General features: G+C 38.9%; 1 protein-coding gene across 6 annotated transcripts in view; it reads right to left on the minus strand.

Annotated features, from left to right (window-relative positions):
• The window catches only part of LMO3 (LIM domain only 3), a 63,821-nt gene that overhangs the window by 36,598 nt on the left and 678 nt on the right, over nucleotides 1–26,545 (minus strand). For 2 of the 6 annotated variants that reach the window (XM_043441440.1, XM_043441439.1), the window contains exons 2-3: nucleotides 25,161–25,227; nucleotides 19,512–19,725 (exon numbers count right to left, since the gene is read on the minus strand). In XM_043441440.1, coding sequence (XP_043297375.1) covers nucleotides 19,512–19,717 — 206 coding nt within the window. In that variant the 5' untranslated portion in view covers nucleotides 19,718–19,725; nucleotides 25,161–25,227. Of the gene's footprint in view, nucleotides 1–19,511; nucleotides 19,726–23,902; nucleotides 24,440–24,690; nucleotides 24,894–25,160; nucleotides 25,228–25,983; nucleotides 26,308–26,504; nucleotides 26,524–26,545 lie in introns of those variants that run through there. The other 4 variants (XM_043441441.1, XM_043441438.1, XM_043441442.1 and 1 more) reach the window with 4 other exon arrangements.

Genomic DNA, 26,545 nt, shown 5'->3' on the forward strand with positions numbered 1-26,545 from the left:
AACTTCCCAACTCAGGGATTGAACTCATGTCTCTTCCATCTCCTGCAGTGGCAGTTTTTAACACTGCGCCACCTGGGAAGCCCATTTTCTTCTTTAGTTTGATAATATAATAAATTATGTTGCAAATCATCCTGCTGTTCGTCCTCTGCATTCCAGAAATAATCTTGCTTGTTTTCTCGTGTATTATTCATTTTATACACTGACAGACTAGTTGCTGGTACTTTTCAAGTATTATTCAGAAACACAATTAGTTTCTATAAATTTTAATATTATCTTTATCAGGTTATGGTATTACATGGTACTATATTAGAGTTATGTTAATTCTGTATAAGTTGAGTTGTGGATATTGTTTCCTGTTAGCATTTACTGCAGATGCCAAGGAAGTTGCTAAATATATATAGCTTAAGCCTAGAGGAGAATAATGCACTGCAGGTAGAGATTTAAGAGTATCACAATACAAGAGGAATGAAAATCATGAAGACAGATAATATCTTCCAGGAGAAAATGTGCGCCTCAATAAGATCAGTGTTCCTAAGGTATTTTCCTTCACTCTTTTAAGTGTCTGATGGGGATGAGATACCCAGAAAAGAGTCTGAACTGTGTAGGGTCATGGCATCTAAGATTGTAGAAAGCTTTTATAAAGGAGTGATCAACATTATTAAAAGAAAAAGAACCTAACAGGGGATCCTTGAGAAAAAGTCCATTTGTTTCAGCAATTAGATACCAAGAAAAGCAATTTCAGTAGATTATTTAGAAGTAGAAGTCAGGTCACAGGTGAATGAAATTGAAGAGAGGGAGATTATTCTTCTAAAAACACTGAACAATAAAGGAACTGGACAACAACATATATCGGCACAGTGGTAAAGAGTCCATCTGACAATGCAGGAGATGTGAGTTTGATCCCTGGGTCAGGAAGATCCCCTGGAGGAGAAAATGGCAACCCACTCCAGTATTCTTGTCTGGAAAATTCCAAGGACAGAGAAGTCTGGTGGGCTATTGTCATGATGTTGCAAATAGTAGGACATGACTGAGCACACAGGCATGTATGAAACATATATCTGTAGGATAAAGATTTTCTCCTTCAGAACCAGAACATTTTGAGTATATTCACATGTTGAGGGTCAAAAGTTTATAAAGAAGAAAATACTAAAGATACTAAAGAAAAAGGAGATACTACATTAAAAGAAAACCCACAGGATACTGGAGGGAATGGAGCCAAGGACAAGCAACAAGAACACCTCGTTCACAGAGACGAGATTAAAAAAAAAGTTAAAAGTAAATAGAAAAGTAGATTAAATGTAAATGGTGGTAGAGAGCTGATTTATATCAAGCCTGATGGCTTCAATTTTGAAGGCAGCAGCAAAGACATTGGACAACTCTCCAAAAACGGGCCTCAAGGGGAACTATGAATGTTCAGTAGAGCTGTTGAAGGTCATGAGCAAGGATGGTGGCCAAGTACAAATAACTGGTTCATCCCTTGAGGCTGAGTGAGAGGAAAACCAATTATTTGTGGGAGCATCAATTTATATTTTATTTGCTTGTTTCCACCAATGCTCAGTCATGCCATTGGAGTAGAAAAGCAGGGAGTGGAATACCAATGACAATTTGTCACACAAAAGTCTTGCTGGGCACTAAGATAAAAGGGTAGGCATGGTAGAAGATGGAAGGGGGCTTACATGACCAACAGTTGGGTTCAAGCTGGACAGGGAAGAAGCCTGATAGATTTAACCAAATTAGGGGAAAAAGACATAATGGAAGAGCTGAATGCTTAAAATCAAAGAACAGCTGTACTGCAAGTGAGTCAAGGTGATATTATGGAGTTTAAGATTCTTGAGATGGGGACTTCCCTGGCAGTTCAGTGGTTGAGACTCTGCACTTCCACTGCAGAGGGCACAAGTTCAATCCCTGGTCAGGGAACTAAGATCCCATATGACACAGTGGTGGTAAACACAGTCGTGTCCGACTCTTTGTGACCCCGTGGGCTGAAGCCTGCCAGGCTCCTCTGTCCTTGAGATTCTCCAGGTAAGAATACTGGAGTGGGTTGCCATTCCCTTCTCCATGGCGCAGCCAAAAAAAAAAAAAAAAGACTGCTAAGATGAAATATTTATCTTTAAGGACAAGAAGCTGTGTATGATCCTAGGAATGGAGGGCTGATGTTTAATAAGGGAGTTCAACAAGGTATGACTGGTTTCAGATAGGTCCTCTACAAGCCTTTTGAAATCGCCAATAATTATGACAATAGAGAAATGACAGGAGTGAGAAAGGGTAAAAATTAGTGTAACCAGACTGTATTGAGTTTTTTTCAGAGGATGATGCATTTTTATTAGTTGATAGAGATGGTTGTGTGTATCCAAGAGAATACCAGCTTCTTCTTTTGGTTTCATGGAACATGGGATTTACTCAGTTAAGTAGTGCTGTGCCCTTGTGGACTGCTGAAAGGAATGCCATCTCCTTAAAGGAGAGGCAAGACTCTGTTAAAGCAAAGATGAAACTCAGGTAAAGGCAATGTTCTGATGAAAAAAGGCCAAAAGATAATAGACATAGACAATGACACGAGGTTTCCAGAAGATCCAGTAGAAATGTGTTGAGCTGAGGCACCAGTAGAAATACAGCAAATGGGGAAAGGGATGGAAGTGAGAGGATTAGATCAAATTGATGGGCAAAAGGGTAGTGGCAGTGGATTTGTCCTTCACCCAGTGGTAAATAATTACAGGGCTGAAGAGCTCGTTTAGAAGTATATGGGAAGGGACTTCCCTGGTGGGCTGGTGGTTAGGACTTCACCTTCCAATGTAGGGGGTGCTCCCTGGTTGGGGAGCTAAGACCTCACATGTCTCATGGCCAAAAAAACCAAAACATAAAACATAAGAAATATCATAGAAAATCCAATTAAGACTTTAAAATGGTCCACATTAAAAAAAAATCTTTTAAAAAAAGAAGTATATGGGAAAAGAACCTTGAAAAAGAGTGGATATAGATATATGTATAAATGAATCCCTTTGTGGTACACCTGTGGAGAAGGAAATGGCAAACCACTCCAGTATTCTTGCTTGGAGAATCCCATGGACAGAGGAGCCTGGGGGGGCTACAGTCCACAGGGTCACAAAGAATCGGACATAACTGAGCATGGCATGCCACGTGGTACCCCGAAAGTAACACAACATTGTAATCAACTAAATTATAAAACAACGTTTTGAAAAAAATTTAAAAAGAAAAAAAACCCTTATTTTATAATTAAAAAAATAAGTAGATGACCTCAACTATCTTAACTTGGGCACAGCAAGGGCTCCTGAAGATATATTGCTTAATCCCAGGGAAATGGCAATCACCATGAGGTTCTAGAAAAGACAAAAGAGCTCTTTTCTTAGAAGGGACTTCCTCCCACCTCCCAGGGCAGTGAGTTCCGTCCCCACTGCAGTTCTCTCCAGTGTCATTTATCCACTTTGATTATTTAAACAATTTCATTTCCATGATTTCAAAATCTCCCAGGAGATGTCTGAAACAGGAACATAACGAGTATACATGGGATGCAGGATGGTGATCCTGTCTTCAAGAATTCAGGATGCTAAGAAACACTTTCAAACATTTCAATCAACTGTATGGATTAAAAAGCCTGGTCAGGAACTTTTTTATTCTAAGATGAGGGGGAAAGTTCAATACTGAAGCCATAGGACATTGTGTGATACAGCAAACAAAGCCCATAACTACATCTCTAACACACTGCAATGTCTGCGGTTATTTATAAACATTTTCTTCAATGCCAGCTAATGGTGAGCCCTCATGCACAATCCTGTGGAAGGTTTTCAGGGGTCAAGGTCAAGTGTAGAGCTCTCTGAAGTGATCCAAAAAATATATTAAAGCTATCAGAAGAAATAGGTTAGTATCTAGTTTTTCAGGTAATCAATCCACCACAGACACCATTTCCTTCAGATAACTTTCTAAAAAATAAGCACTGAGAAGCAGCATGTGAAATTGTAATCTCTGGCAAGAATACTGACTGCAGAGGTACTATGATGTGATATAGTTCACATAGGGAATTTCAGAAACATCGCTAAAAGGTGTGCAGACATGGAGAATTGAGGATTCCAGCCTTCTTCTGCATGAAATTCTGTGCCTGCTACAACATAGAGCTGAAGCAGAGGCCCTGAACAATGCGTCTGGACAACAGGCATTACCTTCTAGAAGAATCTGTGGTATAACATCATCAGATTGGAGCCAACTGCCTTTTGGAGGACATCTGCAAAGACGCAGCACTGCATCTTGGGACATCCTTTCTTGGCACAATCAGCTGCCTCCCTGGACCCATCCTGGTGGTGGCAATGAAACTACGCCATCGGGGCTGAACTGATGGTGCAGTCTTACTGGGCTTCCCCGGTGGCTCAGATGGTAAAGAAAACCACCTGCAAAGCAGGAGACCCGGCTTCGATGCTTGGGTCAGGAGGATCCCCTGGAGAAGGGCATGGCAACCCACTCCAGTATTTCTGCCTGGAGAATCCCACGGGCAGAGGAGCCTGGCAGGCTAGAGTCCATGGAGTCCTAAAGAGTCGTACACAACTGAGCATCTAACATTTTCACTTTCAGCAGGGTAGCGGACATAAGATATGCATTATTTGATTCTCCAAACCAGTAAATGATATATTTTCCATTTCTCTGCTACCCAAGTTAAACTTTGAAACTCACACTATATATTGCATTACTTTTGTAAACTTTCTCCCAAACGAACATGTAATCCATACACAGTTGGCATCAAATATCACTGGATGGCAGATGAGTTTTTAAAATGGTAAAATTAGACATTACATCTGATCTAAATTCATGGAGTTTTCTTCTCTAATACGAGAGCTATGTGATAGCTTAAAAATACATGTTTTGTCATCCTTACGTAGCAGTTTATTCATTAGTATATTCTGTATTCTTCTGCAATCCAATGTATCTCATCATATCTCATATTTGGTTATTTTCCTTCTCAAAACTCCCTGTTACAAACCCAATGCATTTAACTACCAAACTATGTCCATAGGAGACTTGGACAATAGCTTACATTTTAAATTATAGTGATTGTGGGTGCTGCTAACCTGTCAATCTCAAATATATTTATAAACTACACACAAAAATGAAATGAACAAAGTGATTTCAGACTAACCAGCTCTGACTACACATTTTAAGAAAATCACGGGGTGTGCCTAGGATCCAATGAGAACAATTTGCTACGCACTGCAGTGTTACAGCTTTCTAAATGGTAAGTAACTGTTTAAAAATTCCAAAGCCTTCTTAAAATGTTGCACTTAAACATTTCTGCAATAAAATCTTATTGAACTGTTGCTTTCATTAATTTTCTACAGACTAGAGAGCAAGGAATTCAAGTTCGATTTTTTTTTTCCTTTTAACTTTGCCTACTACTAGCAAATAAACTGTGCCTCTTTTTTAAATAAACCCTTGGCCTTGAGTTTTGGCCCCTTAATAGTAGTCTACATGGTTGACTACCCTTGGTGTTAAATTTTCTTAAATTGTATTTCTGTCAGTGTATCATTTTTTTAAGCAATGGACCCTATAATAGCAAGCACTGGTCTGTCAGGAGTGCATTTTACCAGCACGACACAAGTATTTTTCACTACAGGAGACAAACAATGATATGTATTACATGCAGTAAACACTGCCTTTGGTACATAGGGTTCTTTTAGCATTTATCTGTCCAAACTCTCACTGTGTCCAGAATTGGGGGTTGCCGGGAAGGGAGAGAAACCCTGCCTTATATTAATGTTGCCAGTAGCTATAGTACAGTTTTAGAAAGAGTCCACATACACTGGATATTTCTCATGAAAGCAAACCTTGATTTAATATTAAATGAACAGAGTCAGGCAGAGCAGCTCATGCTCAGTCCTTTTCTTTCAAACAGCTACTACATCTCCCTTTTGAAACTCTTTTCCCAAGTACTGGTACTCCCTTCCTTTTATTCACATGTATCACTACCAAACAACTTGCAATCAAGCTTAAAAAGCTATTAAAAATAAGAGTGCTCTCCAAATTGGAGGTACATAAATCTCAGGGATCCTTAAACAAGGAACAGTTTTTCTGTTTGATATCTTAGCCTTCCTAATTTTAGAAATGTACAATGGAATATTTATCGATATCTATTTAAATTGAGGGTGCCCACTTAAACTTCCTCAGGATAAAGGTATATAATCAAAATGTTGTCGAGGAAACTGTGAAAAAGAATACCAGTTAAAATATTGGCATTCAACTGTCCTTGCCACCTGAGGAAAAAAGATATATAAGTCAAGACTACAAATGAAACTTAAAGCAAGCTAACATTTTATATATAATTCTACCCTATGGGATATTAAATATAATGCTTTACAAGGTCATAGAACTTTCACATGCTTGAGTGTGGAGAACGTGGGCATATAAGACATTTGAGAAAACTACCACCTCAGTTACAAAGAAAATCACATGTTCAGTGATTTCCATCAAAGATTCAAATTCATCTTACTTTATGCAAAATACACTATAATCTTTTTTTTTTTTTTTTTATTAGTTGGAGGCTAATTACTTCACAACATTGCAGTGGGTTTTGTCATACATTGACATGAATCAGCCATGGAGTTACATGTATTCCCCATCCCGATCCCCCCTCCCACCTCCCTCTCTACCCGATTCCTCTGGGTCTTCCCAGTGCACCAGGCCCGAGCACTTGTCTCATGCATCCCACCTGGGCTGGTGATCTGTTTCTTAATTTAACAACCCATTCCAGATTCCCATAATCTCCACTCTTAAATTCTTTTTTCCTATATGGCTTCAGGTACATGTGGTATTTAAGCATTTCTTCATCTACCTTCTTTGTAGATGAAAAGTAAAAGATCTTATTATGTTACTAGCCTTTCATATTCTTGATTATCAATCATCCTTAAATCTCATCTTAATCTGTTTCCTTAGTCTTTTTATCTTATCTTTTTTCTTAGTCTCTTTTCTTCTTTCTTTTAATTTTCTGTCTTATCTTCATATGTGTGTGTGTATGTGTGTGTGTGTGTGTGTGTGTGTGTGTTCAGTCATGTCAGACTCTCTGTGGCTGCATGGACTGTAGCTCCCCTGGCTCTTCTCTTCCATGTAATTTTCCAGGCAAGAATACTGGAGTATGTTGCCATTTCCTACTCCAGGGGATCTTCCCAACCTAGGGATCAAACCTGCATCTCTTGCATCTCTGCAACGGTAGGCAGATTCTTTACCACTGGCTCCATCTGGTAGCGCCATAACTACCCATAACTCAGTGCAATTCTTCCTCTGTAACAACAGAAGCTTACGCTAGAGTGTTGGCCTGTGGGTTGATTCTTTCCTTATGGTGTTTCACTGACACTGCCTGAATGGGTTTGCTACTACTATTTACAGATAGGTAAACTGAGGCTTGGAGAGGTTCAGTAAATTCCTAGGAAGATACAACTAGGAAGCAGCAGAACAAGGGCAGACATCACATCTGTACTCCTCACCTTGATGCCTCTGAAACCTAGGGATTAGGTCTAACTAGCATCTGCTTTGGGAGATGCTTAGAGAATTAGTAAGAACTGATACACATTTTTCTTTCTACAAAGTAATACCACAGAAGGTGAAAACAGCAGATGAATGAATGCATCGTAACAGTCACACATGACTAACATGCCATTAATGATAGCTGGAGTGGGGTAACACAATGTGGTAGATTAATGAGAAATACCCAAGTGAAATGATTTAAAATACACTGTATGTGTTAAAACGAAAGGCAGAATGAGCTTGTGACTTTATTTTCATTTATTACTTTTTTCCCCCCAATTTGTGACTTTAGAAGCACAGTGAAAAACTGAGTTTTGGTGAAACTGAAAGGCTCTGTTTACTATTAAGCAGATAAATCCACAAAGGAAAATCAAAAATGTTTTAAAAAATTTTAATCTCGTCAAAATACATAACTTTTTTCTTAGGTCATTGCAGCAATCCACAGTTAATTGAGAAGACAAAGCATTTAACACCTTTAGTGGAATAAGCATGTGATTTCTATGCTAAAGATGATAGTTAATTTAATAACTATCAGTGACAAGATTATTTCAACACTTGGCAGACTATCAGTCAAGACCAAGTGTCTTTTCCTTAAAATCAAGCTCAAACTGGGGGTCCTCCCTGGTGATCCAGTGGTTAAAACTTTGCACTTTCACTGCAGGAGATGATAATTAGTGCAAATATGTTATTTTAAATGTTTTGTACCAGAAACTAATTTCATTAAACAAGATTCGGCTTGACTTTAGAAATAATGGCAAAAGATCACTTTTCAGAGAGAGAATAACTGACGTTTCTCCTTCAAGAGTAGAAACTGGCAGTCAATGAAAAATCCATATCTTTTTACATAAACATTCAAAAATATCAATCCTTGGTTGGGGAACTAAGATCCTGCATGCTGCATGGCATGGCCAAAAATCTTTTTTTAAAAAATCAAGCTCAAATTGATTCATTTTGGAAGGTGAGAATCACAAAGTGATTAGGAATATAGGTCTTCAGCTTAAAGGAGGACAAGATGGCCATTATAACACATGCCCCACCTACCAAACGGAATAGAAGGGCTACTAGAAACCGTAACAGGAAAAGAAGAAAAGAAAACACTTAGGATGTGTAGGGTGACAGTAGGAATTAAGGATTGCAAAGTCATCTGGCCACCACTTCATAGCTTTCTGGAAATTATGTTCGAGATTTCTTTGTGCATGAGGTGTAGACAATCACAGCTTTGAAAGCTCATTTGTTCATGCTGTGACTCTGTAAGATCAATGGGCAGCTTCTTAGCCAACACCCATAATGCATCCTAGCCCATTTTATAATTTAAATACAGGCTCAAGCACTTTGATTGTATTTACTGCTTGAATTTAACTTTTAATTTTAAAAGTACAAATAGCTGGCACGTCCAGATCCCACTCTCACAAAAAAGAATGCATATTAATCTCTTAGTTTGGAAGATGAATGCCTGGCTCTTCTTAATGTGAAATTAAAATTAGTGAGCTAGGGTTAGGTGAGGGGTGAGAAGCAGGAGTATAAACAGAACACTTCTGTAATAATTTATCTCATCTCACCGAGAAGGTGATTCAATTGTTTTAAGTAACAATACATCTTTGATGTATTTCCTCTAAATGCTGGATTTGGAAACATTGACGATAATCAGAGCAAATATGTTATTTTAAATGTTTTGTACCAGAAATTAATTTCATTAAACAAGACTCAGTTTGACTTTAAAAATAATGGAAAAAGATCACTTTTCAGAGTTAGAATAACTGACATTTCCCCTTCAAGAGTAGAAACAAGCAACCTATGAAAAATCCATATCTTTGCAATTTTTATTATATAAGTATTCAAAAATATCAATTATATTGTGATCAGGGCAGATTTTAATGACATCTTTGGCCAAGGTGTTACCTTCACCTGTGCTGTGTTGGCGGCTTTAGCTCATCAATATGAATGAACATTCCTATTGTATTATATAATAAATACTCCAATAACCATATAGTAGACATGTGTAGATGTATCAGTTTCAACTCAGACATACAGCTATACCATCTCCGTGAATTAGCAACAGTCAAATGACCTAATCCTGAGGACTATTTTGAGACACATACTTCACAACTATTATATAATCACACAGGGTCATCACTGAAGCCAAAGAAAAAAGACATAAAAAAAATACCAGTAAATCATACATTAAAATAATCCCATTCAATTTAGCAGATGAGTTCTGTAATCCCAAATGGGAATTCAGTCTATAACGGCCTGAGTTAGCGTCACAGTGGTTCTCACCTGACATTTAGGAAAGTGTGGGGGCATTCGTGGCTGGAACAGTGATACCACGGTACCACAAAAGCATATAGTGGCTGCCTCTAACCCTTGCTTCTTCCTCTCTGTCTCACTCCAACCACACGAGCATCCTTGATTTTCTTCAAACACATTAGAAAATCTTCCACTCCAAGTTCTTCACACTGACTGGCCCCTATGCCAAGAACGTCCTACCTATACATCCCCATGGCTAGCTCCTTCACTTTCTTTAGGTCTTTATTCAAGTCACCCTCTCAACAAACTGTGCCTGTCTACCCTGCTTAATTTTTCAAATCCTTATCTCCTCCCCACTACATTCACACAGGCATCATCACCCATAAATACAAACTCTGCAAACCTCTTCAGTTCAGTTCAGTCGCTCAGTCGCATCCGACTCTTTGCGACCCCATGGACTGCAGCATGCCAGGCTTCCCTGTCCATCACCAGCTCCCGGAGCCTGCTCAGACTCTGACACTACTCCATTATCCCTGTAGCATTTATTATCTTCCTAATGTACTCAATACTTATTTTGTTGATTACCTGCTTTCCCAACTAGAATATAATCTCTACACAGGAAGGAGTTATTTCTGTTTTCCTCCGCCTTGCGTCTGACAGCTCTGTACAGGACCTAGAGTATGTGCTCAGTCGCTCAGTTGTGTCTGACTCTGGGACCCCGTGGACTGTAGCCTGCCAGGCTCCTCGGTCCACGGGATTTTCTCAGCAAGAATACTGGAATGGGTGGCTATTTCCTCCTCCAGGGGATCTTCCTGACCCAGGACTGAACCTTCATCTCCTGCAATGGCAGACAGATTCTTTACCACCAATGCCACCTGGGAAGCCCCACCTAGAGTGTATAGGATAATAGTTGTTTAGTGGATCAACGGGGAACTATGATGCTAAATGTTTTGCCATCTGTTGATAACTTACCAGTATCTGCAGTGAGAGCTGAATGATACAAACAGCATGAAAGTTACAAGGCTAACTCTTCCTCTGCATCTAAAACTTAACTATGAAGCTTGAATCTCAGTTTTTATAAAAGGACTACTGGCTTACCGAAAGATTTTCAGAGCACAACTTTTACTTATTATTTATAACGTCCCTTCTGAAATTTTTTTTCTACTCATTCCTAATTATACCTCTTCTTATTCTCTGTACTGGTTCCTTCTGATAGAACCATACTAAAACTCTGTCTATTTTTTCCTTAGTTATTTAACAATGGTGAGTACATCAGCTGTAAAAAAAAGAAAATTGAAAAATAATTTGCCATTAAGTGCTTCCCAAATTTCCCAGACTATCTTATTCTTTACATAGTAAAATATTAATAGTTTTATATTTATGTATTATACAAAATCAATTAGAAATATAGTTATATATTCATTATTTATATAAATGAAAATATTGGCATTCAAATATTTGTTAAGCAACTAAATGGCTTCATTTTCAAACTGCTAGAGACAGCAAAACATGCAATCATAAATACCAAACATGTAATCATAAATACGAACCCCAATCCTATTCACTCAGCAAGGACATGTTGTCAAAAGAAGGGGTTCTTGTAGCTTAGAACCTTTTTCATTTTTTCTTCCTAATAAATGGTCACAGAAAATACTAGTTGCTAAATTTTAAGGCAATTCAGTAACATTATTTCTTTTTATCTCCCAAAACACAGACATCCCTCAATGGGTAGTCACATGTAATACTTATAGGCTTTAAAATTATGTTCATAGTATAGTACAGTTGAACTTCTCACCCGTAAAACTAAATAAACCTGCCAATTCAAACTACTACTCATTTTTAGTGTTAGAAGTTATGATCATTTTTTCATTCACCTCTCTACTCCCATCCCTTCCACTCATCTTAGAAAGTGAAGTGAAAGTGTTAATTGCTCAGTCATGTCTGACTCTTTGTGCCCCCATGGACTGTAGCCTGCCACGCTCCTCTGTTCATGGAATTCTCCAGGTACGAATACTGGAGTGGGTTGGCATTCCTTTCTCCAGGGGATCTTCCCGACCCAAAGATCGAACTGGGTCTGCTGCACCGCAGGCAGTCTCTTTAGAGTCTAAGCTACCTCAGTCTAATATGCAGCTGTTGGTCAGAATGTATTTTTATGGGATGGTTGATAAAAACAAAGTAAGCATCATGCTCAATGCCATAAGGTATTGTGAACAGTCTTGACTCTTTTTTAGTGAAATGTGAGCAATCTATCAAAGGGTACTACTTAAGAGATTTCAAAATCTTTTAAAACAAAAAAGGATAATAAAATAATTTCAATAATGATCTGTACCTCTGCTATTAATTGAATTGCTAGAATAAAAACATGGCATTGTTTTAAAAGTTTTCTGAAATCAGAATCAACTAGTGATGTCTAACTTCTTTTTGCTCTTGAAGTTGCCTGTTGGGATCCCACAGCATGAGATGGGAATTTATTTTTTCTTGGTGGTGTTTAGATCACTATTACATGTTATCATTAGCACATTTTATGATGTTCCCTGCCCCATTACTAATCCATGTCATATTGGATATTTATGTTTACTAAAACTGATTTTGTTTTTATTAATAGGATGGGTTTACTGTAGGCAATGCTTTACTGCATTAGTAATAACAATCTTAGTTAAATATGGCTTTGGTGTACTCCTATGCAAATAATCTTTGAAATCCTAAGAGTCTTTTATTTTCCCAGTAGCCCAGTTGGAGAGTTTTTAATATTACATTGAATCATAACAAAACATGCTGGTTAGAGTCTAACTTAACACATGCAGCTTAATGTTAATTTTCCAACTTCAAATCAGAGCTCTAACTATTCCGAGATGATTATTTATCTCAAGTGTGATTTTTGTTTTCAACTAATAAAGTCCACAGCTAGAGAATTTTGCATCATAAAAAACCTAAACTATGGAGCAAAAGAATTCAGCAAAAGAAATGTAATCTTTATATAACTAAAAAAATTCATTTAGAAGAAAAATATATATCAAGAAGTTTTGATGGTACAGAGCAGAAAGCAAAAATGGTGCAGGTGAATGCCCAAGTGACTGATGTGGGATTCATCATAACTATGTTTGTAATACAGCAAATATGCTTGATGAATGTAATAAAAGAGTATGCTTAGGTCCTAAGTTCTTGAGGGAAAAGTTATCCATTTATATGGATAATAAGAGGGGGGAAAAAACCTCAATAAGCAAAAGAAATTGCTTTAAAGTAAGAAACAAAACTAAATGTCACATTTCTTGCTTCACAATGCAACTTCTACTTCAAAATAAATTTCTTATAAATACCCTTGAGAAGGGGAACATACGGTTAATCATCAAAACAAGTATGTTACGATGGTAGAAACGGAAATGAAGCAGACAGTATCGAACTCCATCGGAGCTGAGGAAAACAGAATTGGGTGATAAAAATCACAAGGGAATAAAGTTAGGCCTTCCGCAGTACTATAAAACTTGTCTTTCCTCTTAGAATGGCAAACACCCTGTAGGAATAAGTCAGTGCTATGGTTTACAATACTAAGGAATTAGCTGGCATCAAGTATCTGAATTTTACAAGTTTCAAAGCCTGCCAAAGTATGGTGATCTGCTAAAAGTCAATTATAACCAAAGTCAATGCACATTCTAAGACTGTATAGATTCTAATATCTGTAAGTGCAATATGCCTACACACACCTACATCTCTTTAGGTGCTTACAAAGGGAAATGCCATGAATCAGTAGGAATAATTGCTTGTATAAGCCGATTAAAAAATTAAAAAGGAGGAAAATGCCTTTTTAAAGAAATGTGGCTAATGCCAATGCTGTTTTAAAAAGCTATCTGGTTGATTGAGAGAGTATTGCTATTTTTATTTTTACTTTCCTTGTTTTCAAGATCTTGTCCTACATTTACAATCCACATATTTTAACATTTATTGATAAAAGTAAGAAACGTTAATTTCTTTTTGGAAGATAGGATGAGGTTACAACGTATAATTTTGAATGATAAAGGACATTCTCATAGGAACTGGTAAACTTTTTCAAACCAAACAGTAAAATAAGATTTCAATGACTCACAATATAATGAGAAAAAAAATACAATGGTCATTTAGATTGGTGCAATTCTTCTTTAAGGCTACATAATTTTTATGTAGAAAATTGAACTGAACTACAGAATGGCAGAAAACTGAACTACATAATGCATTTCTACAATGCATATATTCATCAAAACCATTTACAAAATTATTACTTTCAGCATATTTTTAAACTGATTGCTAAATAAATTATGTTTATGCAGTCAAAACAGCATTAACATTTACTATTAGTCACTTAATGGAAGTTAATGGTGAGCTTAAAAATGAAGTGCTGGCTTACTTTGATATACTTTAAGAGCAATCAAAAATAAGAGATTCTTTCCCAGAGTTCTATGTATTTATAAAGTGCAAAATAAGCAATTTTAGCAATTCTCAAATGTAGTTCTTCCATATGTATTTAATCCTAAATATACTTGTAGAAACAGAATATTTTTCTGCTAAGTCAGGTATGTCTAGCTTATCCATTTTATGTGTAAAAACTATCCTGATTGAAGTATTCATGCTTTATGAAAAGATAAAAATCAGTAAAGACATAGAAACAGTGTGAAGTATTTTATTTTTAATATTCTTGGTGGGGGTTATTTTCAGTGACAATATCTCAAGTCTGTAAAACAAACCAAAAGTCACAAAACTAGAATAATTAAGAAAGTACTCATTCCCTGAAAATGAGTATATTACAGAATTAAGGACAGATAAATTTATAAATAAGAAATTCTCTATGTAGATAGGATATTTTTAACAGAGACTGTTGCTCAGGAATTCTAGTGTGGATTTACCAATTTTTCGCTAAAGCAAGGGACATTCTCCCAAAGTAATGTACAAAATTATCCCTCTTGATTTGTGCTGGTCCATGAATGATAGATATACACTATAAAATGTTTGAAATAGAATGCAATAATGCTGTTCTATAATAAACAGAAAAATAAACTTAAAATTATAATACTTTATAAGGTTGTAAATAAAGCAAGATAATTTGCAGGAAATATAGCAGTATTTTTAAAAGACCCTAGAGTCTAATACACTTAGATAGCAAAATATCTCAAAATACTAAGATTAGCTTAGACATTTAAATATGATAAGTTATGACTATAATAAAATGTTAAGAAAGCTCAAATTAAAAAAAATTTATTTGGGAGGAGCTTCATCCATATAAAAGATTAGCTTTTTTCGGAATTTAAAACAATAAAAAGTTATATTTCCAATAATAATAATGTGCTGCTCTCCAGGGAAGATCTTTTCAACTGCCTAATATCTAAAAGAGGACAAAGCAGGAAAAACAGAATGAATATGTCAGTTAGCATTAAAAAAGAATCTGTGCAGTGAGCTGTCAGATAAAACAATATTAATAATATATTCACATTTACTTTTAAGGCCATAACTATCTACTAATATAAATTTAATCTCATAAAAGTTTATTTAGAAGCTCTAGTTTTGATCAGTGTGAAATAAAGTTATAGCTTGGCTAATGCTCTATGTAGCATTTAATTTTTCTATTGTAAAAATCATATTATTACATTGAAGCACATAAAATTTGCAATCAGCATCACAGTTTCAAATCCTTTTTGTTAATTGGTAGCTGTGGTGGAGCATGAAGCATCACTCTTTCCCAGTACTTTCATTTTAAACAAATCATCCTCATGTATAAAAATAGCAAATTGCATTAAAGTTTATACAAGATGTTTTCTGTTCCTTGTGTAGAAAAAGCTATATGTAGCTTTCCCTATAGCTTTGAGTACATTCTCTGGTAAAACATCATTCACAGAGATGCAAGATACAGTCTTTATCACCTTGATGCTTAAAATACACCACAAGTAAGAAAATGCAGGCTTAAACTTAAAACCTGGCAAAAATGGCCCAAAAGCTTAAGTCTAAGTGCTAATATTCTACACTGCCTCCAAGTTGAGAAGTAAAGTACTATGGTTTATCTCATGGTTCTGACTTCATGAAATTTGACATAAAATCTTAATTCTAAAACTGATGACATATTAACTACTTTATTCATATTTACCAAACAAATCAGCATGATAGATAGTTTAGCAGTAACTATAGTCCTGTAAACATCATTACTAAACCTTGGCTAGTTTTACATAGTAATTGCTAATTTACTTTATGCATTCTTTAGTTCGAGGCACAAAAATGCTTCCATGTCTACTTTGTCATAAACAAAAAAAAAACCTCTACCTGTATGGGATATATTTTTAACAGATACATTGTTAGGTCTTGGCATATAAATATCAGTGGGCAGATTGACTTCATAGTTTAAGTCAGAAAGCATGTTTAATACAGGAATTTTTAAAATGTCAATGTTTCTGTTCCTATTTCTAATGAGTTTCTGAGGATGGCGAGCAATCCTACAAACCGACAAATTCCTTCTCATCAGACACGTTCATCTTATACTCTCCAGAGAAAATAAAAAATACTATATCAGCCCTGTTATGGAAAGTGAACTGTCAAGATTTGAAACTTAGTAATAAACTGTAAAACTGTTTTCTTTTTCTTAAATACAGCTAAATGTGCCTCAAAGAAAAAAAAATTACGCAGTAAGTTTCCAACACCCTAAAGAAAATATCTTATCATTTAAATTCTTATATTTATCATTCAAAGAACTTGTAAAAACCTGTCATCACCACCATTACTCAGAAAAAGGCAAAATATTAATAAAACGTAAGAACTTCAAGATTCACTGCTCAGCAATAAAAGTGCTTTTTGTGTTCTCGTTTGGAAGGAGAAGTTAACTAGGAAGTTAAATACACTTGGCAAAAAGTATTTCACTCTTCTCTAGATGTGAAAAATTATCTGGCCCAAGATAATATCTATAACCTGTAATTTACTGGTGCAGGTAAGCTACTTTTTCTTTATCATTTCCCATGTTCTTATTTAGATGCCTGGAAAGTTAGACCCAGAAATACAAACCTGTAAAGTATGCATGGCTCTTTTGTGCCTCAAAGATATCGCATGATATCCAAAAACCAGTCTAAACTACTTTTTAATAGGATTTAAATGGTTAAGGGGTGGCTGTGCAAAATACAAGAAAGCAATGTGGTGAACACAGAAGGAAATGAGAAATTATTTTCAAAGCTCGGGAAAACAGCCACAGAATATTACTTGTTCACTGATCATACTGCAGATTTTATGTAATTAATAAATTATTAGATAGTAACAATTTGAGGTGCGCCTCCCTTTTCCCCTTAGTTAATTTTTGTCTAACTTAAAATCATGTCTCTCACAGAGCAGGCATAAGCATTTTTGAATGCCTGTTTATACACATTGGAAGAAAATAACTTGTACATAAAATCTGCTTGAACGTCTTCATCTATCTGACATACAGAGTCAGATTATTTTAATTTGCCAATCAGAGACATATGCTTTTAAACACAGAATTTCATTGTGCTATGCACTTTCCACATAAAACTAATACCACATCTACAGCATAATCTATACCACATAACACGGTGTTTCACACCCATCCCATTTACCCATTTCACTTCTGCAGTTTTTAAGTGTTGATGAACTACTTCTTGCCAAAGAAGCTACATTATATACAACAAAACCTTCAGTTTAAATAAGGGATAAGCTTGCTGTTAACAACTCAGTTTGAAATGTTAACAACCCTTAGGCTGTTAACATAACAACTGGCCATTAATGTGGTAATGACCAATTTGAGAGGAAATTGCACTCTGAGAAATGAATATATTGGCAAACTGGACCAGGGTTTAAATTGGAAAGAGTTAAGATTAAAAAAAAATAAAAAGTAACAAGATTAAAAGTTTGAGCTTATCAGAAATCAACTAAAGTTGTATCACACAAAGTAGCAGATAGACTCTTTTAAAGATTTCTGAGATGAAAACTATTTTGATAAATTCCCTTCAACAACACACTTACTTGAGACTATCAAATACTAGTTGAACAACTTATTTTTATTACCATAAGGAAGACGAAAACAATACAAGGTTACTTTCTCTGCTCTCGACTGTCAATGACCGCAAGAGTTTCACTCAGGACACAGGTATTTCATTGGCAAATTTGTATTTTTGAGTTAAAAATAGCCTGAGATTTCAAAAGACTAAATTTGACTCAATTTTTGTCTTTATTGCATATTAGAACACTTTAATCTTGCCTAGACTATATAACCTCCTTGTTTTCGAAAGTGTTGTTACATGAATCCACTGGAGATTCTGCAGTGGTAAACAAAAGTCAAAGACAGAGTCCAAAAGCCTGTGGCTATTGGTTAGGAGGATAAAGGAAAACTAGGAAGCAATGTCAAGTCGCTAAAAGCAAATACACTGTGCAAAAATCAGGCTCTAATTCGCAAAGAGCAGAAGAGAATTTTTTATTTGCAAGAGGAAAGTTCCAAGACTGCAGAGTCTACAAGAATTCATGCAATAGCTTAATTCTAATGATTAGTTGCAGTAGTTAGAGAACTCCTTCCCTTAAGCCACTTCCTATTTCCATGGCTAGGACCTTACATGTATTTTGTGCCCTTGGAACATAGAGAAGTGGCAGCAAGTGGTCATAATTAGTCAGGGGGCTGTCAGATGAAGCAGTCCTAAGAGGGGAGAGAGTAGAATCTGATAAACAGTACCAGGCGCACCCTCTTGTAACAACCATTCATCAAACAATATGTTCTTCTACATAGAAACTGAATTGGACTGAAAATAACTGAATTATATATGAAGCAGCACCAAATTCCCTAGAAAACACCTTCCGAAATGACCAAGGAGTTACTGCTGATTGATAAATTTTGTGTCATAAGGGAAAAAAATTCAAAATAAATCACTTAATGTCAGACTAGAAAAAATGATTAATTGTATCAAATATGAAAACCCAAATGATGCCATATATCATTTCTCTAATTTGATAGATCCTACTTTATTAATATAAGTAATTTGCAGCTGAATGAAGTCACAAAGTCCCCTGAAAAGCAAAATAATTTTTCTTAAACATAAGTCTATGTGTAGAGTACTAAACGCTAGAATGCAAGATTAACCTGCTTCATGGCTTCAGAAACAAGAACATCTGCGGTGTCCTGAAACTGTTCAGATGTTTATAGGTTGGAGAGTGGCTATCATTTCCCTATAATGATGGAGGTCGTTACTTTGTTATTTTCCATAAAGCCACTGGCAAGTCTGAGCCATATGAACATTCAAGTGCTATCTTTGCGAAGATCACTTGGAATGCTCTGGGGTTGCGGGCAGGAGGAGGTGTATTCACACTTAGACGAAGTTTTCAACATCCTACTAAAGATCCTTCTAATAAATATCAGATAAGAGTTTCAAACCGACTTTCTCCGACAAATCTGAAACAGAAAGATCCTGGAATCACTGTGTGCTATGCTCAGCCCGACCCTGTCACTTTCCTGCTAAGAAAACTTGTATGCTGATTCACACCGAACACCTTGACATGAACTGGAGGTTCACTTATGCCCAGGTAGGAGCATCAGGCAAGGCAACGGAAACACTGAGATACTGTGTTTTCCTGACCACGACTCAAGCCCTCGTTTGTGCTACGGACACAGTGCGTTGAAGGCTGCCAGGAGGACATCTTTCAGGAATAGAAGCTGGCAGGAAAGACACGAAACACACGGGTACACTTACAGAAGTATCTTAAAAGGAATCCAGTGATCACTGGTGTGCAAGGTGAATTCCTACCTCAGATAGTCTCTGCGACAAAGGATAAGGTTAGCTTTCGTGTACAGGGTAGAACCCACTTCTCCCAAACGGCAGTCACAGCAGGCACACTTCAGGCAGTCCTCATGCCAGTATTTGTCCAATGCCTTGAGCAGATACCGGTCCTTGATCTTTCGGTTGCAGCCAGCACAACCTTTCGGCTTGGTGTCTGGCTGGACTGAGAGCATTTGTATACCTGAAGGAAGACAAGAACGAAAAAGAGAGCTGAGGCTCCAAAAATCAAGAGGGTCCAAAGACCTCCATTAAGTTAAACGTTTCTGATTGCCGTTTTCAAGGAGTGTTAGACTTTCCACTTAAGGGCTAGGCAGAAATTGGGCTTCCCTGGTGGCTCAGATATAGGCTCCTGCCTATACTGCAGGAGACCTGGGTTCGATCCCTGGGTTGGGAAGATCCCCTGGAGAACAGAATGGCTACCCATTCCCGGATTCTTGCCTGGAGAATTCCATGGTCAGAGCAGTCTGGCTGGCTATAGTCTGGGATGGCAGAGGGTCAGACACGACTGAGAGGCCAACATGTGAATATACAGAAACTGAGCTAAATTTTGAAAACAAAGAGGTTCAAACTTTGTTAAGTGTCTTTGTTAGATCATTCATGAAGTCACACCTATAAAGTAGCAAAAATAATCAATTCATCTTGTACCTGGTAAGATGATATCATCTACATGAAGTTAAGTAACAGTAAATAATTTTATATTGGTACAATTTTCTACTTAGAGAAGTTCCTTTTGGGAGAAAATAGGAGTCAATGGTTAACAATCTAGAAGAAAGCTATTTAACAGACTAATCTGTGCACATACCGTAGGAGTCAAGAGTGAGTTGGTAGAAGGAAAGTTCACTTTTACGGGATACACTAACCTCACTTAGCAGTAGAGATGTTTATACTTAAGCACAAGTACAGTCACCCAAAAAGCTCACCAATCTTATAATACTTATTTACATCCAAATACTTCCCTCTATGTCCTTGATATTTCAAAGCATTCACTGTGTTAAAAATTTTTAAAATGCACTGACACTCACAAGCATTGGTCCATGCATCTATTAGTGGCAGATCATCTAACTATAGACTATATATTTTTATATAAAATTAAACTATAGGATTAAGTAATTTATTATCATAAACATGTACTTATTTTATAAAGAAAAGAAAAAAAAACAGAAGACAAAGTTTCAATATATATAAAGTTATACAAACATCCACAAATATATATTATATACATATATTACACACTACACACATGCTAGACTAGACATAGGGACATTTATACATTTTAGAGACATATTTCCATATCATAAATAAGGAGACGAATTGAATTCTCTGGTTAATACAACTTGATTGAAATTTTTTTTCAGTGAAAGGATATTTGCCTTCGAGTTTCTTCTTTCCTAAATGTCAAACACTCAGCTTTTCAAAAAGCTGAACGGATTATTCACAGCTGCATATGTATCAACTAACACACTTCAAGCACTCTAAACTACTGTAGACATTGATTCCAATTTCTCTTATTTTACAAATTATGATAGCGTGAGAGGTTCAGGGACGGGCTCAAAGCGGAATGACAGTTTAGCCCAAGACTTGATGGCCTTCTTACAATCCACTGCTATATTATGCCTCCTCTCTTAGGCAGAAAGTTTTAAACTTGGACAGAGAAGGACACAAAACACCAAATGTGTCTGCAATTGAAACAGTATCAAGAAAGAAATGCCAAGCCTTCACCTAGAGCATTTTCGGTGAGTTCCCTGCTCCCAAACAGCTAAACGTTTTTTGGTTTCCTCTGATGCCTGGTAATAAAGCCTTTACCTTTATTATCTTCGGCATCTTTTTCTTTTTTAATCACACTAAGAGACAACAAGACACCATACCCTCACAGCAGAATAACTTTTCTAACTACAGATGATACATGAATTTCACATAATAGTCTTAGATGTTGACTTTCCATTAGAAAATAGCTTCTCTGGTCAGGTGATGGAGCAGGGACCAGCAGCGAGGCATCAGAGTAGCTGCTTTTTCTGCACGGGATGCACAGCCGTGGTCCTCGGATCTGCAGATTAGTAGCTGGATGTGTACAGAGAAGCAGGTGGTATTCCTATAGCTAGCTTTCTATTCCTTTCTTTGAAGAAGCTCGGGGTCTAGTGTAGATTAATCATAACCCTTGATAGCTCTGCTAAATCTCACTCTGTAGAACTTCTAACAAATGAAGTTTCTTTGATCAGAACTAGTTACCGGCTTCTTGCAAGGTTCCACAAGGAATGAATCCCATTAATTACAGTACAGAACATACCCAAGTGCCTCTTAACCGTCTTCCTGGGGGAAGGAAAAACTGTGATATACTAAATGACAGCCTGGATTTCATGATTGAGAACACGAGAGGTATGTTTAGAGCAGCTAGTCTAATTACCCAATTTATAAGGCTATTGTTTTTTTCATATCATCAAGCTGAAAATGTTTTGATTCAAATCCTTCTTAGTTGTAGCTAAGTTCTGTTTCTCTGAGCTGTGTTCTCATCATCAAGCGTGGAAGGTCAACTATCTTTATTCACGATGCTTTGCGAACAAGACAGGAGATACCAACATTTGGCACAAGCAACACCACCCTGCTTGTCTTCACAAAATGTTTTTGTTGGGCTGACATTTTAATTTAGCACTCAGAGGCCAATTAATATTTGAAACTCTTACAGAATTCTGTTTGGCCTTGGGCGTAGAAGGAGTTTGAGATTTTTACACTCCATCCTGGTACCTTCGTGTCGAAAACACCATCACGTTACTCTTGAAAAGGAAATCTTTTTCGATACTCCGCAAGTTAACAGTTGTGGAAAAAAAGAACTATTTTGCAGTCACCACGTTACCCTGTACCAAACAGGCATAAACCAGCCGGCAGCCTCCCTTCAGCATCCGGCAGAACGCGTCTGGGTAAGAGTTATGTGTTCGGAGCTGAGAAACATTTTGCAAGTTGCTTATAGCACGTCAGGACCCATAACTAGTTTTAGATTGGCATGTAAATTGTTCTGAGGGAAATTCTTATTGCCTCTGAGACCTTGCCATTCTGAGTTATTTGACAGTTTAAGGGAAATCATAATTTTTTAAAAAGACATAAATAATAGCCTGTGCAGTGTGGTGTGCAGAAATAAGTAGAACCATTTCATTTAAACTCTGGTGAGCTTTTAATTGCCTGGATTGCATTGTGAGGCAGCCTAACGCTTGATTAACTCCATTATGTGCCCTTGTTCTGTGCCATTCATCCGCGCAGTCTCAGCTTCAGTAGTTAACACAACAAAGTAACCACAACTCCACAACACGCTGGGGTTTAAAAAAAAAAAAATCATAATAAAAGATCTGCAGCACGCAGACCCAGTCTTCTATATTTTTGGACTGACTACACCGCAGTGACTGGAAAACATTTTGTCCCCGTCGGAAGATGCACAGAGAACAGTTTGGGAGAAGGAGCGGGAAGAGGGAATCCATTAAAGGGGGTTGGCAGCAATGAGGTGCCTCAGGAAGATTCGAAAATGGGAATGCAGGTTCTGCAGCTGGGAGCAGTGACACAGATTAAAAGAATTTGGCCAACACCGGCCATTCGATTGCCAAGAGGTACCAAACAAAAGATTTTCTCTCCTCCTGCCCATCTTCATCCTCTCCCCAGCCCCCGGCCCCCGATTGGAGAACTGGATTGGGCCTAAAAGCTTGTTTCTCTCTGTTCACTGGCCCAGAGCGTCCCTACAGGCTGTAACCCCCTAAGGGACAACAATGCAAATAGATGTCCCCAGATCTCAGGCGCTGGAGCTGCTTAACTCTGTTCTGCCCCTTCAACTCCCAACCCTCCCCTCCCCATCCTTCCACCACCACCCCCCTCCCCTTTTTGAGCAATGGAGCTGGGAACCAATTTGATTCCCTTTTTCTCCAATGCAGCTGCAAGGCTCAGAGATACTGACATTTTTCCACTCTTATCAGTTTAATTACAGTTACCATGGCAGCAAAGTGCTAGTGCTTGGCAAAGGCCAACAAGAGATTTGCAAGACTGGGTTCAATTTTGATGCAGCTCACATGCAAAATAAAAAAAAAAAAAATAAGAAACATACATACACTCTAACAAAGAATCCCTTGAGGAGTTTATGTTCCAGCCTTTTGTGGTAGTGTCTCTGCCGCCACACAAGGATGCTTTGCAAAGAATGTAGCAGTTATTTGTTGCACCTAGCAAGATTAATTGGTTTAAGCAGCCGTCTTTCAAAGCAGTTACAAACAATAATATTTCAGATCTTTTCCGAGAGACACAAAAGCCGCGGAAGGGCAAGAAGGCTTTGGAGCAGCCGAGAGTGCCGAGCGCCGGCAAAGTGCATCTATGATAGATTGTAACCTTACCAAAACTTTTCTCCTTTTTCTGCATGAGTTGACTGAGGCGTGCCTGAGTTGCCGCAGCTTCGCATGGAGCACCCAGCCCAGAGGTAGAAGTGGAAGGGGGTTTCCCTCGGATTTAGCTCAAGTGCGGACCCGGTGCGCAGCCTACACCCGCCGAGGACCGACTATTGTGAAGCCCACTTTGGGAGCGGGTCGGAGCGGGCGGCGGGCGTGTGGGGGGTGGGGGAAGGGATGAGGGCGGCCAGAAGAGATGCGGCGCACACCCGGAGCCCCTCGCCGGGTGGCGGCGTACAAAATGATGGCGAATGACAAAGCCACAAGCTTCCCTAACTCTGCCCGTAATCCCCAAATCCCAGCGGCCCCTTTTAGCTTCGTGGTAACAAATGGATTTGATTAAACTGTCACATGCAGCGTTAGCATAGCATATCATGTTCAATATGAAAAAGATCATAAATCTGACTTGTATTTCATAACAGCAATCTGGGTAGCCCCCGTAAAATAAAACGTGCCGCAGCAGTTTGAATCTCCATCGATTAGGACAGGGGCACCTTGCTCCAAGGATCCCCTGTCTTCTCGACACTTCTTCCCAACCTCCCCCTACACCACTTCCCCCCGCCCCCCAGACAGTCACTTTTCCATCTGGTAGGAACAGTATTTTTGCTACAATGGTACAGTGGACCGGAGGCAGAAGTGGCCTCAGGAACCCAAAGATGGTCATTTCAATTCTTGGGGGAGGGGGGTGATGAATTTCAGAAACTAAGGTCAAAGGGCGGGGGGTATCTGGAACCCACCTAGGACTGAATTCCCTTCCTACGGGCCGGGCCAGGGCGAGCATCTCCTCTCAAACTCTCCCAGCCTCTGTCTCCCCGGGTGTCGGGGGGCTGGGGTTGGGGGTGTAAATGCGGCAGTTGCTCGGGAACTTTGACTATTATCCACTCGAGTCGTAGTTGAGACGTTCCGCGCCGCAGCCGCTCGGCTCTCCCCGCCTTCCAGCCCCATCTTCCGCCCGCATCTATTTCATGTCTCATCATAAAAATAATGAAGCCTCACATGATTTAAACAAAACCGTCTCAGCAGAGCTGCAGCCCGAGTGAAAGTTGCAGTGCGGAGCCGGGCTGCAGCTCCAGTTTATGCCTCATTAGGAGAGGCTGGGGAAGGAAAAAAAAAAACCCACATCCGCACACGCACGCGCGCACCCGCAGACACACACACACACAACCACAAATAAGCCGCCGCGTGTGCACCCAGTTGCTGCACTTACCTTCTCAATTAAGCGATACAGGGGGAGGCCGTTCAGAAAGCACAGTGGCTGCTTTGTAGCTCTTCTCCTTGGGAAAGGTCAAAAAGAAGCATTGTTTGAAAAAAAAAAAAAAAGGAGGGGGAGGGAGGAATCTCTCTCTCTTTTTTTTTTAAGTTTAAAATAATGAGGTCCTCCAGGATCCGCCGAGCAATGGTGTTGACCGCATCTGAGCCACAGGTGTCCTCCTTTTAGGCAACTGCAGTCCGAGGCTGTCTCTCTCTTTCCGTCCAGGCTCAACAGAACTTACCCCGGCAGCACGCGAGGAGCCGAGCTGAAGCAGCCCCGGCTCTCAGCTGCAAAATGCAATCCCTTCCCAGCCAGACCTAATACAGCCCAAGAAAAGGTCACTCAGTTATTACTGAGCCGGCGGAGCCCAGGCAGCGCTTGTCAAGACCACAGAGAAGCAGCTCCCTTCCGATTTAAGACTATTTACCTCTCGCCCCCACCCCTCCCCTCTCCTCTCGCTTTCCTTCTCTCCCTCCCTCTCTCGCTGGCTCCCTCGCTCGCTCTCGGGTGCCTGTTCTGCAGCTTAGTCAAGTAACAGCCGCCCTCGGAAAGTGCAAAGCAGCCACAAGACAGATCGGGCTTTGTTGCTAATTTCCCAGGGTGAAAATTTACAAGCCTGCGAGTTGCAGTCAGCATCACCCCACGCATATGCTGCTCGCCAACGCTGGGGACGACCCACGCCCCCAACCACCGCCCCCCGCCCCGCCCGGGGCGCACTTGTCTGTGACCTCGGCTGGAGTCGACTTGGAGGGCTTGGGGGGAGGAGGACAGACCCTACCTCCCGGTCCCGGCCAAAAGAAGTCCTGCGAAAGAGCTCCGGAGGCAAAGGGTAGGGATCCTAAAATAACCGGGGCATTTTTGGAATAGGTGGCCACGTTGAAAGCAAACTGTCTTCCAAAGCCAGTTCTGAAGCTGCCAATTATGGAAATTAAAATAAAAGCCAGGGAATCAAACTGCTAGCAGAATACACTGGGAGAGCGCGCAACCCTCCCCTTGGAGAAACGTCTGGGGGTGGCTGCAGTCGCCCGGTTATCTGACTTCTGTTCATGAAAGTCGCTCCAAAGTCGCTGCAACGCAGGACAGGTCTGCCACACCAGCCGGCTCCAGAGATGCCACGCTCCCCTCTTCTCCTGTGGCCCAAGAACCAAACTGTGAACTTGTTCCGCCCTAACTGATACTGAAACCCTTTGCACCCTCACAGAACACTTCCTGCAATTACTTGAATTCCTCACAATTTAAAACTCACAGGGTAGAATGAAAAACACCCAAGAGCACCTAGAAACTTGATTTTCAACTAACTTGGTCAAAAGAGTGTCTTCACCATCACTGCCCGGTCTTCA

The sequence above is a fragment of the Cervus canadensis genome, chromosome 21 (assembly GCF_019320065.1).
Source record: "Cervus canadensis isolate Bull #8, Minnesota chromosome 21, ASM1932006v1, whole genome shotgun sequence".
Taxonomy (NCBI): Eukaryota; Metazoa; Chordata; class Mammalia; order Artiodactyla; family Cervidae; genus Cervus; species Cervus canadensis.